This window comes from Aethina tumida, chromosome 1 (assembly GCF_024364675.1).
Source record: "Aethina tumida isolate Nest 87 chromosome 1, icAetTumi1.1, whole genome shotgun sequence".
In the NCBI taxonomy this organism is placed as follows: domain Eukaryota; kingdom Metazoa; phylum Arthropoda; class Insecta; order Coleoptera; family Nitidulidae; genus Aethina; species Aethina tumida.
This window is the reverse complement of record NC_065435.1, coordinates 48,292,514-48,310,906: the sequence shown is the minus strand read 5'-3', so window position 1 is coordinate 48,310,906 and position 18,393 is coordinate 48,292,514. Positions and strand designations below refer to the sequence as shown.

General features: G+C 30.8%; 1 protein-coding gene across 3 annotated transcripts in view; it reads left to right on the top strand.

Annotated features, from left to right (window-relative positions):
• Positions 1-18,393, top strand: part of LOC109595704 (zwei Ig domain protein zig-8) — a 270,657-nt gene that overhangs the window by 47,674 nt on the left and 204,590 nt on the right. For 2 of the 3 annotated variants that reach the window (XM_020011123.2, XM_020011122.2), the window contains exon 1: positions 8,503-8,964. The exons of the other annotated variant lie outside the window; for it this stretch is intronic. In XM_020011123.2, the coding sequence (XP_019866682.1) occupies positions 8,889-8,964 (76 nt within the window). In that variant the 5' untranslated portion in view covers positions 8,503-8,888. Of the gene's footprint in view, positions 1-8,502; positions 8,965-18,393 lie in introns of those variants that run through there. 3 annotated transcript variants of the gene reach the window in all.

Genomic DNA, 18,393 nt, shown 5'->3' with positions numbered 1-18,393 from the left:
TTTTCTATACTTCTTAACTTTGAAATTTTCACTTTTTTGACGTCATTCTCCATTGTCTAAGCGTATAATATCTTAATTTGCAATTTATCCATATTTAATAGTTTAATTTTACACAAGTTAACATTTACATTTACATTTACATTGATTGAGGGAAGTTTCGAGGTTCTGCTTCTTTTGATCACTTTTTAGTCATTGAGAGACATAAAATAAACATGTTTGTCAACAATAAGAAGTAATTTATGATAATCTCAGTGAAACCCTCAAGAGATCACCCTAAAATAATTTTATGCAAATTTATACTACAGAATATTGCTGCAGTACAGTATAATCTGAAACAATAAATATTTATTCTTGCTTTCAGGAAAAGTAAATTCGATTTATCATCATTCAACAAAAACAAATCCAATTAACACACTTATAACATAATAACTGTGATGCCATAATAGAATCTTTACAAAAATACTATTTGAAAGTTCCCATTGTGCATTAATATAACGAATATAATTTTTCCTCAAAGCAAATATCAAGTTATCCAACCACAAAGGACGGAGGTACTCAATCATTAATCATATTCAAAGTGTGAACGTCGAAGTGTGTGTCAAGAGATATTAATAGTTTGGCATGTAAAGTAGTTTTGAAATGTAATTAATTTCTATTAGAAATAAATTACGACCACGAAATTTACACTTCACCTCACGTTCTTGTAGTTGGCAGATTTTAATGTGAAAATTCGATTTCTTAACCTAATCGGTGGTGTACATTCTAGCAAGAACTTTTTGCATTTATTTTAAAAGAATATCAAATTTATTCATACTTTTTAACATTTTAAAATTAAAACACATGATATTAATTAATTTTAAATCATAATTAATTTATTTAATTTTAACAAATCAAATAATGAATTAGTTCAAAAATGCGAGTGTCACTGTAAATATATATATAATTTCAAAGGTGATATTTTACCTTTACAAACAATTATTTGAGTGTGAATTAATTAATTCTCATTTCCCTTTTACAGGCTACATAATGTTTTGAGTTTTTAGTTGCCAAAACAACATTTTAATCTCCCATAGTGAAAGTAAACTGATTATCTTTCAGCAAAATCCTAAATCATAATCAAAAGTCATTAGCCTCGTGTTTCGTGCTATAAGCTTAATCATTTTAGGCAACAAGCGTTGCTAAATGTAGTTAGACGTGAAATTTCTGTACAAAACCGCTGAATGCAAAATTATACCGTTTCATGTAACTTTGTTAATGCTTTCCTACATAGTTTTCACAGCTTTAAAAATTTTACACTTCAGTTAACAAATCGACCACATAATGGATTCTAATTAATTGGTGTTTAAAGTTAAAGGCCGTATTTAAGCCCATTGTAGTTAAATGATTACACATAAGATATACGAAATACTAAATTTAATGATATCAATTCCTAATAATAAAGTATGTTCACTCGAAATTAGTCAAATCGATACTAATATATTTATTTATATATTCACTAATTATTTAAATTAGGCACAGGACAAAAATGATGTATTTTAAATATTAATTTGTTTGATTACATTGGGAAACAATGTAGTTGTTGCGGAAAGATACTGCAAAACAAGTTAATATTTTCAACCATATAAAATTAAATTAGGGAAAAAATGTGGTCGGGTTTCGTGGCAATGATTACACAGCCGAGGGCAAAATTTAAATTAATGTACCACCTCGACTTACTGTCCCAGTGTAACAAAAATTTCCCCGCACGCTTATAAATTTATTACCCAGTTTTCTTTTATTTATAAATACAATAACACATGATTTATTTTCAACTTTTTCGTTGAATTTTTTCGTGTACTGCTGACAATGCACATTTCTCTAGATGCGATTGCTTTTTATATGAAAAAAAAAAAAAAAAAATAAAATGAATTAACATTTAATAGATATTCGAAATTAATTAAGTCTTTTTATAATTATTTTTGTGTTGTTATATTACCTATGCTTTTCTAATGGAGGAAAAATAATGGCTTTCTTTGGTGTTTTTCTGTTCCTTTTTCGTTGCCTTTATTAGTTTTACAGTGGTTTCGGTTGCTCTTTATATGTCTCACAGTTTTTCTCCGTTTTGTAATTTAGATTTTGTTCCTACTAATAGGATTATCCTCTCGGATTTATTTTTGTTTTCGGCATGCTCGCAGAATTTGCGAAGTGTGTGTGTGAGATTAAACGGAGCACACTTCCGACACGATTTTCGTCTTTGTTTTAAACAAGATCGAATCGTCGAGACGTCCAGACCCTCTTTTCAAGTTCGCAGAAAATCATAAGGCAATAGACCGTCTGTTAAGATCCCTCCTGTCTCTCACTTTAAATGTAATTATCTCGACAACCATAGTCCACTCACGTTTGACGTTTTAACATGATAAAGACATGAACAAATAATTAAATCCGATTGCGGGCCCGGTCGTTTTGCTCAAAAAGAACAACTTGACGCAGCCAAATTAAATTGACTGCTGCCGAAGAATTGTCCATTTTGCACAAATTTGTGATTGCTGAGTGGATTATAAGTTTTGTTAAATTTATATTTTATTATGTTAGTTTTAGTTTAGGGTACAACCCGCTGAAAATAAGTAAAACGATATCAAATCTAATTGGGCATGTACACAATTATTTGTGGTAACTTTTATGTGGTTTGATTAACGAGTTACGACATATTAATGAATACGAGAGTCATCGATAAATTTTTACTTTTTATTAAGGAATATCTCTGCTAATAAGTATCTCATGAAGTACAATTAATTCTCCACATATTATACGTAATTAATTATATAAAACCAGACAGAAATATTGGGCTTCCTTTAATTTACAGGTTCATTTAATATTCGAAACATTCACAGTGAATTTATGGCGTAATATGTTTTAGCTCTAAAATCATTTGAAATGCATACCGGCATGAACTGGTTTGATTTCTGGTGTGAAGATAACTTTGATATTGATTTCAAGGATTCGGAATCTGGCTCACTAATTTCATTCATAAATACGTGCTCTCACTATATTGTTCCCCTTTACATTGCGATTTCATCAAGAGTGAATTGATTAAATGAAAATTTTATTTATCAAAATGACATTCTTAATATATAATTTTAATAATCTCAGTTGCCAGTTTTATTTAGAATTTCGCATGGCTTTTCTAAGATTACTTGGTTAAAGACTGAATGAATATATTGAATTCATAGTTAACAGGAATATGGAGAATTATCAAGGAACACTAGATGAAGACAAAGTGGTTCCCTTAATTCAAACCGTTTATTTGTGTTTTGGAATGCTAATAATGTTCGATATATCAGAAGCAGTCAAACTGGTATCCCAGCAACGAGGTGCTTAATTAGTTTATCACACCTCTTGACAGTGATATCTGTGTGGTGAAAATCCTCCGTGCCTAAACATAATCAGCGAAAATTTAAAAGAGAGCTTTCCGGTTTTTTCGTCGGTCGTAATTAGTCATAACTTGTAATTAAGTCGGACTCGTGTGTTTGTCACGAACCGCGACCATAATTTATTGCTGTATTATCTTCGCCCAGTTCTGTTATGTTGCTAAAAAACTATCCGAACGCTCATCCTGTTCAAGATTAAAACATTTTCCGCTCGAAAATTTCCCACTCATTCTGCACATTTTAATTTACTTAAAGGTCAGCTGATGCACTTTGGAACCAACACAGGTAATAAATTGTGTTTTTTGTCGTGGCAATTGTTTTGCCTTGCTACCTTCTTTAATTGCCTTATCAGGTTTAAAATACAAGCAATAAAATACTTCAAATACTGATTTAACTGCACGGAAAAGGTTTTATTATTAACAATAAATTCAAGCAATATTCAGAGGTAGTTTTTTCATTTCATTTTTTTCTTTTAATTAAATATTTACAATTATTTTTATTTAATAAATTAATTTGTTTTAGTTTTAAAATAAAGTGGAAGAGGGAATTTTGAACTCCATCAGACTGTTTTGTTATAAGTTTCGTTGATTCGTTAAAATCCAACAAAACATTTCAAATGTCTGAGAGAATATTTTAATATATTTTATATAACATTTTAGCCTTAAGGACATAGGATAGAAACAATTTCGATTCGTTTTGCACTTTAATTACTTTGTGTTGAATTTTTTAAGAATTGGGAAGAGAAATGTAAACAGTTTCACGAGAGGTGTATTCCAGATCATAAGTAATATAATTAAAACCATCTTTATGATTGCCTTACTTGAAAGCTAAATATTTTCCTAAAATATTAACATTATAATAACCAATTTAAAGTTTAGGTGAGATTAAATGAATTATTGATTTTCTTATTAAAAGTTTCTATAAAGTTTCTATTTAAAACCTTAGATTTATACGAAAGTTATTATGTTTTCATGAGAACCTATTAATTATTTTAATTGACAAAATATGTACATATTTATATTAAATTTTGTGAAAGTTCTAACTATTTTCAGTAAGTTTCGTATTGATTATAGAAACAGTAGACCGGGTTTCAATGTCTACCTACATTAATCCTAATTTTGCGAACAAATAGAGAATTCAATTTTGTGTATTCAGTCTTGTTTCAATTTTGCCAAATTTATGATTTCCTGCAGCAACACGAAAACACTGAAACGCAATTAAAAATTCAGACGTAGCACCTCACTTAGCAATGCCCAAACCACCTGCCATTATTTGGGTCTAGGACGAAAATTTTGCAGCGGTTATTAATTTTCAGTACAAATTTAAGCACTCAATCTACATAAATTGCGTCTCAAGGGTGTCCCTCTGTCTAAGCTATGCATATTTAGGGACAAGTGTATGAATTGTGTGTTAAAACGGGAATCCACTATGTTATTTCATAATTCAAATTGTGAATGCTGGAGTGTGTCTGGATAATAATCTGGACGAATATATATATACATATGTGTAAGGTAAATTCGAATAAAAACATTTATATTTAATATTGGGAAATGCTTAATTGATGAAAGGATTACACACAATGTGGAACGAATCTACAGCACTTAATTTCTCTAACTGTTAATAATAAAATAATTCTGTTAATAATCATTATTATACTGATGAAAAATCATGAGGCTTGAACCACAGAGATCATTTCACGGACAAAGATCTTTGAATTTTGTCGCTGATTGATTCTGTCATAATCTTTGAGGTTTTCAACCAATGAAATATTCATTATTAGTTAGTATGAACATTAAATTTTGCGATTTATTTATATGATTTTTATTTTGAAACTTTAATATGCATGTTAAATATAGTAAATAAATGAAATGTTATTCTTTTTAATATTAATTTAAAATATGCCAGCAATTCTTTTCGGTATATAAATTATATAACATCGTCCTCTTGTGTTTTATTCGTTCACATTTCTTGGTTCTAATTTATTCCCGAACACCTGGAAGAGGAATGTGTGAAGTTACAAAGAGTAGTGCTGTCAGCATAATTTATTTCAAACTTGACGTTTTCAATTTAAAGTTTACAAATTATATAAATTGACGTCAAATCTTACTAAAGTGTCGCTGTATTAAAGTAGAAATATAGGGGGATGAATTTCTGAATGAATTGAAGTACTTGAGGGATAATAAAACAGTGTTATTTATACATATTTATAATATAACGAGTATAATTCAACAAGTTATTCCAGTTATTAATTGGGTAAATATTGTTAATAATACACAAATATTCCTGGCTAAAATACTATTTAAAATTTAAATAAATAATATTCCTTTTGGCTATTTCTCACTATTCTCTTCTGCATTTGAGATTTCAATTTTATATATCCAACGGCTCCAGAGTGGTTTCTATCGGGTCCGACTGTCTAATAAACTCAAACTCATCGTGACCTAAGCTTCAGACTCAGCACAATATTCAGCGAAAAATTAAATGATAGATGGAGTCACGTTGCGTGTTTAAAGAAGTCATCGAAGGAGCTCGCCTTTGTGTGAAAGTAAACGGAGGGATGTTATTTCTTATATTTAGGATAAAAAACCATTTCAGAAATATCTTTTTTATCACAAAGAAGCAAGTGGGACAACAATAAAAGCATTTCCACAAAGTTTGCTAATTGAAAATTAAGTAACATAAGTGCCATTTGGTTACGGTTACAAAAATAAACATTACAAATAATTTTTAGCTCAGAGGAAATGCGTGATAGAAAATTGAAATAATAGAGGTAATTTACTTCTTTAGATGTTAAAAAAATTGCTTCACACGAAATTATACTCAGGGATAGAAAATAGAACAACATAGATCCAGTGGCCAGATTTCATTTATTTTAGATGTAGAGTTTGGGGTAATCGAGAGTGATGATTAAAAAAATATCGAATATAATCATCATCTCTTTTTTAAACTAATGAGTTGGTCTTCAACTGCATCCATGATGATCAAGATACTCATTGCCTCGTCTTGGTATTGATATAATGAGGTGGTCAATATCGTCTTTTTCATGCCACCTTTGAATGTCACTGAAGAGAGTGGGTTGAATTCGGAAGTGATGTCTGGAGATCATGGTAATAAATTAAACATCGGAAACAAATCAAATTTCTTAGATGTATCGCTGGCAGTCAAATTGTCTCCAATAAAAACTGTTCGACATACTGTCTTCTCAACAAAAAATTGAGGATTTCGACTTTTTCCGCGGTGCCTTCTTACACATATCCGTTCAAGCATGGCTAAATAAAATCGAGACTCATCACGATTTCATTCCCTTCCAAAGCTGTCGCGCTCTTCACCACTATAATCTTTGACGATGATATTGCAATGTGAGAAGAGGTTAAGAAAAAAACAAAAGATCAAATTCTGCGGCAAACAGTTTGCATTGGAAGAAACCTTCCTCCTTCTTTAAACCAGTGGTTGGCAATTCCACAATTGGCTAAAAGCAATCTCATTGTGTCAAAGTTCTAAGGCGGCGGACTTGACGTTCGTTTGTCACTCGACGTCTTCCTGACTGAACCTGTCGCACGTCGTTCATGACCACGCTCTCCAACAATTCCAGACACTGCTTTGACTCCTGTTCATCCGATTGACAATTTCCACAAACGAAACTACTGCCTCTTTTAAACCAATAATTCACTCCCTGTCAAAGTCACTTGGATGACTAAAAATTGCATGCCTTCGTACTGACGGCATTCGAATCGTATGAAAGAATCTTTTTAAACACAACAGGTGAAATGAAAAACCGTGTCTGTATTATACGGATTTAACACGTACAAAAATTGTACAAGAAAAAAGTGTAGCACAAAAACCCTTCTACACTGAGTGTATACAAAAAATCTCTTTTGATACACAGAAATTTAAATAATTATTCAAAATAGTTTGCATGTGTATAAAAATGAATAATTAAAATGTTAAAAATTCTGATATTGAGTTGATTACTGATAATTAAATTTACATTTTTAAATTTAAAAGTCACCGAAAACAAAAATACAATGAAAAAGAAGAGATGGATTTTATTAATCCAAAAGTCGATGAAATTAATATTTATTGCAAATTTATTGTTTAATCAGATAATTATGTTATTGATATTGTTTAGAATAATATAACAGGTCAATTTTAGTAGAAATGTGGCGGCTGTGAATTCCAACAAATGGTTCTCCAATGTTACACGGCGACAGAGAAATTGCGGACTGTTTTGCGGCCTCTGTTGTTTCGTTTTGTTTACGCCCGCAATTAGTTTGTATCGTGTGACGAAATTAAAGTGTTTATGACAAACATTCATGTTTATTTTAGTTTTTGGTTTTTTATTCACGCTCTAAGGGTTTTTTATCGAAGGACTTTTTTATATTTTTTAATATTTGTTTTGTCGGATACATTCAACGAGAAACTTTACAATAATTTTTACGAATGATTCAAAATTTAATAGACAGTTGCTCGTGTACAATATTGATATTTTTAAAACGAGTTGGCCGAAATAAAACATTTTCCAATTTAAAAATTTAAAATGCAGATTAATTGTACATACTTGAATGGAACGTTTTGCGTTGCATTTCGAGTTGAAATGTTTCACTTTTAGTCACTGAAGGCACATAAAATTATTCGAAAAGGTAAATACGTATTATCACATGATAAAATATTTGTAGCAATTTCCCTTTCGTCACAATTAAATTTATGTGTGGTGTTGGTAACAATACGTTTTTTTCATGCTAACAAGTAATTTCCTCATAAATTTGCTCCAAAGAAAGCTACATAAAAAAAGGGCCAGCTACATCATAATAATTTCTTTGTAACGTAACAGAGCCGATAATCAGGACGTCAAATCTAATTAGTGTAACACAACATATCCGGCACAAACTTGTGTAATAGAACCATTAAAATCCGCGACACCCTAACGAAGGATTGTGTCCTCTATCAATATAAAATCAGCGTTATCAACGGGCGACTATAATCATAATAGAATTAGAACGGCGGACGCAGGCGCCAAAATATTACGGCCTCTCCAGGCGTCCAGACGCCAATCTGCGTCCGTTCGTCGTTCAGGCAGTGTCGGTAACAAGGGGAATGATTTTCCTGAAAGACACGCGAAATAGAGCGCCACCTGATAAGCGCGTGAAATACAATTTTTGAATTTGCACTCACACAACTGTATAATATATTTATTGCTTAATATTTAATATATAAAATTAGTTGTCAATAGGATAATAAAACATTGTTTAAATAGTTGAAAGTCGGGGATTTTTTCAGTGTTGTTAGTGACATTCTTCATCTTCTCTGTGATCAAGATCTGTTAGTGTAATTATTATTGAAGACAACTGAAGACAGCTGAGCTATGGTAGTTGAGGAGATTTAATCAAGTTATATAGTTAATTGGAGTTTTATAGTGTTAGAAGTGCATAGTTTACTGTAGGAGAACTTCATGGATATGATAAAAGAAGATTGTGCCAGTGAATGCTTTATCTGAAAACCTCATCAGGCATTATGGAGAATATACGCTTAGCCGTTCTTTTCTTCATTCTTTCAATAGGTATGTTTTTTTCAAGAAACGTGACACGTTTTTATAAATAGCGCTACAAAGTTTATTTGTTAATTTTTCATTTTAAACATTTTATGTTGTAAAGAATTATGTTAATACAATTTTTTTTTAATCTTTTGGTGCATGAAAAAATAATTTTTCAGGATACTTTTCAAAGAAAAAATAAAACTTACAATTGTACTGAAATGCGGGGACATTAAATGTAAAGTATTTAACAGTGCGTAAAACATTTTTCTTTCACAAATATTTACAACCCGTTGGAGGAAATAATGACAAGCAACTAATTTTACAAGTATCTTTGCGCTGGGTTTTCTTACTGAATAATAAAAGCTTTTAGGACATTTACATGGAAATATTTAAATTTCTTTTGATAATATTTATAGTCATTTTTGTGAGATCATTGGATTCAATGTCAACTGAAATAAACAAAAATAAATTATGCGACAATAGTCAGTAAAACGGTGAAATTTGTACTGGCGAAAGTCATTCAGAATTTGCATCGGAGTTGTCTGTGTTGGTGCACCATCTTAAGTGTACGAAGGTATCAAACGAGATTATAATATACACGTTTTGCATATAAATAAAATTTAAATATTTTTTTAAACACCATTATTAGGCAATATAATTATACAAATGTTTTGTACTATACTGTAATGATTTTACTCAAAATTTCTCCAAAATCTAATTTCCAAAACGTGAATAAATGTAAAAAATCTTATTTGAAAATGAAGACATTGTGGATCTCAAATATCGATGACAATTGTAGAAGTATTCAATGAAAGGATTTTAATTTAACAAGCTTAGTGATTAGTATCCGTGATTACATTAAGACCTAAGAACCCTAATCTCTTCTTACAGTAGATTAGACTGGCAAATTAGTGACTTATAAAATATCTTATATATTTTAAAAAAATGACTTTTAATAATTAATATCTTTATTAATATTTAAAAATTTAATTTAATATGAAAAATATAAAAATAATAATATGAAAAGAGACCTAGATCTAGAATATTAATTATAAATATGAGATTATTCATTTTCATTTAAAGGCATCTGTTTTGATCGAATTGTAATTAATTTAAAAATGACACGGCGGAATATTTTTTATTTTCGCATAAATAATTTCAAATGGATTTAAACCCGGATTCGGAGATAATTAATGATTAATATATCAAACATGTCACACCCTTTGAAAATACCAAACATAATAATGAACTTGAATCAATGAATCCCGGATTAATTTTAAATCTGGACCACATCTAGAATTACACGCAGTGACTTCATATTACAGAATTTTATCCCCTAGTTTTAAGTAATCCCTTCAGATTGTAACGTAACACTTTATACACAAACAAGGGTCAACTGCAGATTATTTGCTTGGTAAGGGAAGCTAATGCTGCTACGTTGCTCTATATTTATCTATAAATTGTGTAAATTTACACATCCATTTGCATCTTCTTTGTATTTTATATTGTTCTGTTGTGATTGTACTCTATTACGGACTCCGGATAGTTTGTCACATAAAAAGTCGAAAGTTAACCCGGAAAAGGCAAATAAAAACAGTGTAAATATTTATCAAAATATTTTATATTTTATTATGTAGGTTTTCTCAGTATATTTTACTTTTCGTTCGTAAAAATAGATAATAAAAGCTTTGTGAAACATATGCAACTTTTTTCAGTAAAACCATTTAAGCTCACATGCGACATTTTTATAAATGGTACCGCGAAATTGCGAGCCATGGCATTAAAAATTAAGTGAGTAAATAAATTTCTGTTTATCTATTTCGAAAACAGCATGAAATTGGAACAGTGGAATATTGACAATTAAAATTATGATTTGTAATGCACTCGAATAAAAATCAATATATTCTGTGTTCATTTTAGGAATAATTTTCAAATATTGTTGCCGTTTATAAATGTTAGTTTTCATTCTATGGTAATAAAAATATTCTGCGTATACATGCGAATGTACAAACAGTTTTAGTAATTATATTGTTAGCCAAATAAAAATAGTGTATTATGGACATAATAAAATTTTACCAATAATTTTTATTTCAATTTTTACGTAAAATATTGTTGGAGTTTTGTAACTGTTAATAACTTTTAGTTATACACAATATGTGCAAGTTTTAAGGCTTCTGGCCGTGTAAATCGTAGGTTAAACTGATACCTTTAGAATAATCGAAAATCGATTTAATCCAGGATTGTGAGATTATCAGGATTGACCTTTTAAGCTTATAAAAATGTGGCCGATAATGGTCGCAAGTTTACTTAAAATATCAATTTACGCGACAACAAATCTTTAGTCGTGGAAAAATGTTATATTGTTTTAAATATATTATTCACTAATCCTATTAACTTAATGCATCAGGATGCGTCGAGTTTATAAAGGCGATTTTAATCGTGCATCCAAAATAATTAATTTCCATATTTGACAAGTACCGGCGAATGATCATAGTATTTCAAACAGTCGATATTTATATAAAAGCCCCAACATCAAAGCAAAATGTTTATTTAAGTTGAAATATATGATATTTATTTGTATGACATGTTTGTAGGACCACTGAAAATGACATGAAATAGAATTTATGCGGTGAATATTTATTAATTAATGAAACTATGCCGACCATCGTTACACATTCGATGTTTTTGTTGTATATTGCAAATTTCGTTTTCTATTCAGTGTTTTAAGCCAAATTTGCACTAAATCACCGATATTTAACCGTCTTAGAGTTGTTGGTAACCTGTGCCGGAATTATTCCCGTTCTCACCCTCACTCTCGCTCAGTAGTTCTCAGATTATACATACAGAGTTGCAACCTTGCCTCGGGTCTTGGCTCCGAGCATCCCGTTCCACCGCAATAAACGTTATTAGAACCATACACCGAGTGTCTTATTGTTCACGTGCAAACATACCTCTAAGCGTCGTAAGACAAATTAATTTTACAGTTATTAAGCGTTTATTATTTTACTTAATAATGGACTTACAAAAGTAATTAAAGTTAAACAAATAAATAAAAAGGGAAATGATGTTCCTGATCAATGAATTATCGGAGAAAATTTTTGAAAGAATTTAAAAGTTACTTCTTTTATAAAACCTTGAGTTTTATTACTTTTGGGAAAGTTCATGTTAATTAATTTTATCCGTGCTTCCTTCTTGGATTAATAATTTGACAGAAAATATCTGTTCAGACAAGGGCGGTTGTAATAATATGGTTTCATTAACTTTATCATCAAAACTGGGTGAGTAATTGATGGGGAAGTTTTGAAACAAATGTAAAATAATTTCCTATTTAAATGTGATTTAGCACAAATGCATAGCTACATTGAAAAGTTGCAAAACCGAATGGTGCAGTTTGAAACGTGACTTTAGTAAAAAAAACATTTTGTAATACAAATTAAACGGTTTGTCATGTTAAGCCGAAATTGTCACGGCCGTACGTGCACCATCGACTACACCATAATTTCGTATCATTACATAATTTATCGTAACCGCGTTTTTTTTTTTTTCCACCCGAAAATTTCAAGTGACCAATAAAGTGCGCAATGAAATTCAAATTCCGTCCACGCCGAAATTAATTTCTCATTTATGTAAATCCGGGTGCTCATTTTGTAAATAAAATTGTATCCTCTGGTGAAACAATTTTTGTTCTAATGGCTTCATTAACATGCATATCAGCTGATACGGGCTTTCCACCGTTGGCAATTCGTTTTTGAAATATAGTCTTACTGCGCTATTTAAACGTAATGACCCCGTCATTCAGAAAATAAATTAAGCGCGCCGTTAACTGCAAAAATACAATGCCACCGGGATGTTTAATAAGGTGCTCCGAACAACGAGATTAATTGGCGCGAGGAAAAACTGTTTTATTGCAATTTCATTGATCATTTTACACGTTCAAACCAAACAAACTAATCGTGTTGATCAGATATGCCCGTTTTATTAGCATAAAATTAACATTTTTATTGCTTCAAAATTGATCAACGTCATAAGTGTATTATTGCGACAAATAAAATTGTATTTAACTTTTGCCCTCGTACCTGTTTAAAATTATAATTGTATAATGGAGATTTATTACCACTAGTAAGAAAATAAAAATTTAAACAGCAATAAACTGGAATTGTTAGTTTAGTTTAACTGTTGTTATTGTAGGAAATTTTATTCCTGAGGGAGTCTCTAAAACTTTGTAGTAGAAAATTAGGCGCTTCTTGTCCAACAACCTTACATGTCTAGTTTGGCATAAAAATTACTTTAATTGTTGTTGATGGTTGGCATTAACATGTATAATTAAATTGTTGTTGCTGTTTGCGTTTATTTAACACAGTGGAAAGTTGGCGTTTTTCGTTTATTCACAGTCGAAGTAAAATCGGTAACATAAAATAAAATTCTTGTAGGGCACACGCGTACAGCATGTATTAATTAACGCAGATCTGTATTGTTTTTGGTTTCGCGCTAACACAATAGTTGTTGCTGGACCTGAATGGATGTATTAGTAATTTAATGGCACATCCACAGCTCCAGGTCCGCCAAACCATGTCAGTGGGTGGAAATGTGCAGCCGAACATTATACATTTCCCCTCGACACCGCCAAATATTATTCGCAACAAAATGCAAATCTGAGCCGCCCGCCATCAGTCAATGTCACTCCAAGACCGCATTTAAAAGCCATCAGACGGTATTGAAATTAGCGCGGCAAGTTTATTAAGAACACTTGTGCGGTGCAACTGGAAATTTTCGGGAAGGAAATCCATTCGTATGCAAAATATGTAGACCACTGCCACATTAATTATTTACACAATGGCCGTCATCCCTATTACGAATGGAAACGTTGCCAAACAAATATTCATCCCCTCAATGAAGGTTGTTAAATAATTCACGGAATTGTGCGGTGGCGTGATAAGATGGCATTCTACTGCGTGGATTTCAGTCAAATGATGGATACCTGCCATATTATATTCGGAACGGGGAGATTTTATTCGATAGTTCGACTCCCCACAAATAAACAAGGAAGTTTTTATTATACCCAATTAAGTATGATTCATTAAATATTAATTAGAGGTATATTTGTATAATAAAACGATTTTATATAACATCGGAGGGAACGAAGGCTCGAGAAAAACGTACCTTTTAAAATATTAAATATTTAACATGTATATGGAATCAGTAAACTTTGCTTTCCAACTTAACTTAACGATATAAAATTCACGCAGTTGCGGCTTTTATGAATTTCATAAATATTAAAGTTTAAAATTTTCATAATTAATAATCGCCACACGTTAAAAATATTTGTGGTATAACCGATATCCCACAATCCCACAATGTTAATATAAAATGTAATTAAAAACTAAAGCGTTGTCCAAATAAGTAACTCTAAATTATATACAGTATCGGACAAAAATAGAACGACTATCTTAAATATTAAATAAATTGTTTCAAAACGTTCTCTTATTTCATTTATGTTCCACACATTTTTCATGGTTAGTAGGAGAGAAACAGTTTTATTTAATTACTTCCAAAAATCAAAAAAAAGTATGTGACAAAATTTTGCTTTAATTCGAGTCTTTTTCAGTCGTATTTATATATTTCATACATAAGCCTACAGTTTCTTGTATCAAAACAAGTGGTATCAAAAACAATTAAAATATCGAGTTCATGAAAGTGCGGAGAATCGAAAACGGAGTATAGGAAACAGAAAAACATCCAACAACAATATTTATTAGAATTAATCCAAGGAATCCTCAACTCAAATTTTAAGAGATTTAGGAGATAAATCAATTAGTGCCAGGATAATTCAGAGTCGTTTATAGGTGCCAGGACGTCCAGCAAAAAAAAATTCTTTCAAAAAAGAATCGACAGGCAAAACTTCTTTTCGCTCATGGGCATCGGAACTGAACGGCAAGAGATTGGAAAAAGTATTATTTTTGGACGAATCCAAGTATAATATTTTCGGAAGAATGGTTCGTCGTCCTAAAAACAGTAGACTTCTTTCAAAATATGTTACAACAGCTATTAAACATGAAGGTGGTGTTATGGTTTGGGGTTGTTTTTCCTCTTCATAAAATAGAAGGCATGAATGATTTCAGTATGACAGTGACCCCAAACACTGTCAAGCTTGTTAAAAAATGATTTGTTCAACAAAAAATCAATGTCATAAAGTGGCCAGCTTAATCTCCCGTTCTTAATCCAGTCGAAAACTTGTGGGAGATTATGGATAAGAAAATTAGAGCAAATTGCATCACAAATAAAACAAATTTGTTTGAACGAATCAAAAATGTTTGAAACAACATAGACGAGGAAATAATTTCCAGTCTAATCTCATCTATACCAAAAAGATGTGAGGACATTATAGCCAATAAGGGATACTGGACTAAATATTAAATATTCGGCAATTTGTGTTGGATTTACTTATAATTTTTTAAATGTGTATAAAGAGTCGTTCTAATTTTGTGATTTTATTTTTTGATGTCATCGTTAACGTGAAATGTTTCGTCAAAAAACAACATAATTTATGTGTATGTGTATTTTATTATTTAATTTTATTTTTTTATTTTATTATTTAATGGAATAAAAGTCAGCCTCGTAAGTATATACTGTTTAGTACTTAAAGATAAAGAAAGCCTCTCTAATTTTGTCCGATACTGTACATTTCTTAACATGTTCTATTTATGGTGTTCTATGAAAAAGAAATATATAAAATAGGGTTAATTTCCTCCCAGACCTTGTAATAAAACCGAGTGAAAAAACTGTAATTTAATTTTCTCTTTTACACTTAATTCCTTATTGTACCCGGAGGAACGATGCTGATTGCGAATAATGGGGTGTTCTAAACTGTGATAAACTTTGAGGAGATAAAGTTTGAAATCCTGAATTTTTTACTAACAAGATAATAAATAACAAAGATAATAAAAGTATCGGGCGAGATCCCAGAAAACTTCGCGAATTATATCACATTAATGCGGGTGTAGTAAATATAGGGATGAAGCGAGGTTACGAAAAACGAGTATTTAGATTAAACCCGAATCGGATTTACATTGTAAATAACTGAATGTAATTATAACAATTATATGAATTAATTAACGTATATTAAAAATGCATTTGAATATATTTAAATGATGTTTATTTAATAAAAATTAAATTATGTATATTTAATAGAATTTTGCCAATACACAATTAATTTTGTTCCATTAAACATACTATCGGACGAAATCGTGTGAAACGAATTAAATAAATTTGGTTACGATTTTTTTTTTATGCGCTCCTCTCGATTTTAATAAAACACACATTTGCCGTATCAATTAGGCTAAAAATTCGGCTGTTTACGTGTTCAGAGTTGAATAAATATTTGGGCATAAATTTAATTTCACTTTTATTTTCGTTCTAAAATTGAACGTGAAAGTAACGTTTATACACTCCATTCGTGGCTGATTGCTTCTGGATTACGTGAATCAGCCAAAGGGTATGTTCTCGTCGTAAAATTTCTCCCTTTCGTAAAACGTAAATGTTTGATGGATATTGATAGTCGGGATATGCGAAAAAAGAAAAGGTAGACCCGAAACTTATATTTTCACAAATATCAAAAACAATAAAATTTAATATATTTCTTTAGCATTACATCGGTTTTTGTTATATATTTAAATTTATGGCTGTTTTATCCAAATATATTCACCCCCGGGCTGTATTATATTTTATAACCCTCCCCGATCACGGCAGAAATTGATTGTTTTAATAAATATGCAGTGATTAATAGATGCCGATTTATAAAAACCAGGTGATATCAAAGGTTTGGTTTTTAGCTGTGCCATTTTTGTGAATTTTTGTTATTAATCAGTTAAATTAAATTCAATTTTTTATTTTAAACTCAATAACTTTTACATTGTGAGGTATAATGTACAAAAATAAATACAAAATATTAACATTTAATAGGCAACAAATTTACTGTTATGGGGCAATAAAGTCAATGATCCAAAATAAATCACTTATTATTAATGAGCAATTTTTCCGAATCACAGTAACAAGCCAAGAGCAGATCCCACTGTAATAACTACTACAATCATAATTTTCCCCGAACCAATTTACAAGCTATTAAGTTCTTACGATTAGCGAAGAAATCCTCCGTATTGGGTAAAATTAACCCTCCTATTGTAGCAATTAAACAATAATGCACAATCCATTAGGCAGCTAACGCCCTCTCGAAATTTCGGGGGTGTACCAAGTGGTGATGTCACCGAGTGCGGACATATTGTGTCGTGTATGTGTCATTAGTTCCACTGTTTCGTGCCTACATTCTAACATCAATCACACACAAAAAATCTGTTTTATATTATAATAAGCGGTCTTTATTGCACAGTCGATGACGCCGCTGTTACGAACTGAGCCACCAAGACGATCAAGAAATAAGAAGCTTGGTCTACGACAAAAATAGACTTCGGTTTTGATGTATTATAATTTTTGAATGACGTCGTTTAAGACGCTTTATTCGAGTGATTGATTGAAGCCTGCAATATGCAGTTCTGACACTAATTCTGTCCCACACAATCCTCCTTAGAGCTTCCTGTTCAGGCCTTTTAACATTTTTAGTTTAGTACTTGTTGTCGTCATGTTCCAAATTGATTATTAAAACTTTTTTGGCTTGTATTTTTACCGATATCCATAACATACAATGAATTGTGTAAACAATAGAGATTTCCAATTTAAAAAATGTTTTCGAATATTTACTTTTAATACAAATTGTATAAATAAACTGTCTGATAAATATGTTTGAAACTAATAAAGAACAGTAAAATTGTGTACAATATTTTTACAATAACTGGTTTTCGTTTGTACTACACATATATTTTGTACACAAACATTCCAATAATAAACTTGCATGAAAAAATATTAAATTTCATTAAACAAAACAGTTAATCCACCAAAAAAGCTGTACATTTTCATTTAGCAGAAATTTAAAAATCCGAATGATTTGTTTGTGGTTCGGTTATTATTTTTACTTTTTTATTTTTCATTATTAATGGGCTCGTACGTATTGAATTTACGGCCGAATCCAACGTTTAACGTTGATATTTTATTCTTTAGAAACGTATGTTTTGTTGTTGTCATAATGCGCGCTCCATTTTTCATCTCTTCCATATTGACGGTGACGTCCGCTTACATGTATTATAATGAATTTCCCTCTGAGAAATTCACTAATGAAGAATCATTTTCGCATCGGTTCTAGGGAACATAATGAGATTTTTTCATATCTCCATCGTCGGAAACCGTTTCGTTGCGCCTGAATAAAATGTGACAGGTGACATTATCGCTTAATTGAGCACAGCGTGAAAAAAATTACATATGTAGAAATGGCTTGATTACGATTTAGATACAGTCCTTTTTCCACGTCTAACGCGTAACCTGGCTCATTAGCATAGATTATTCGCA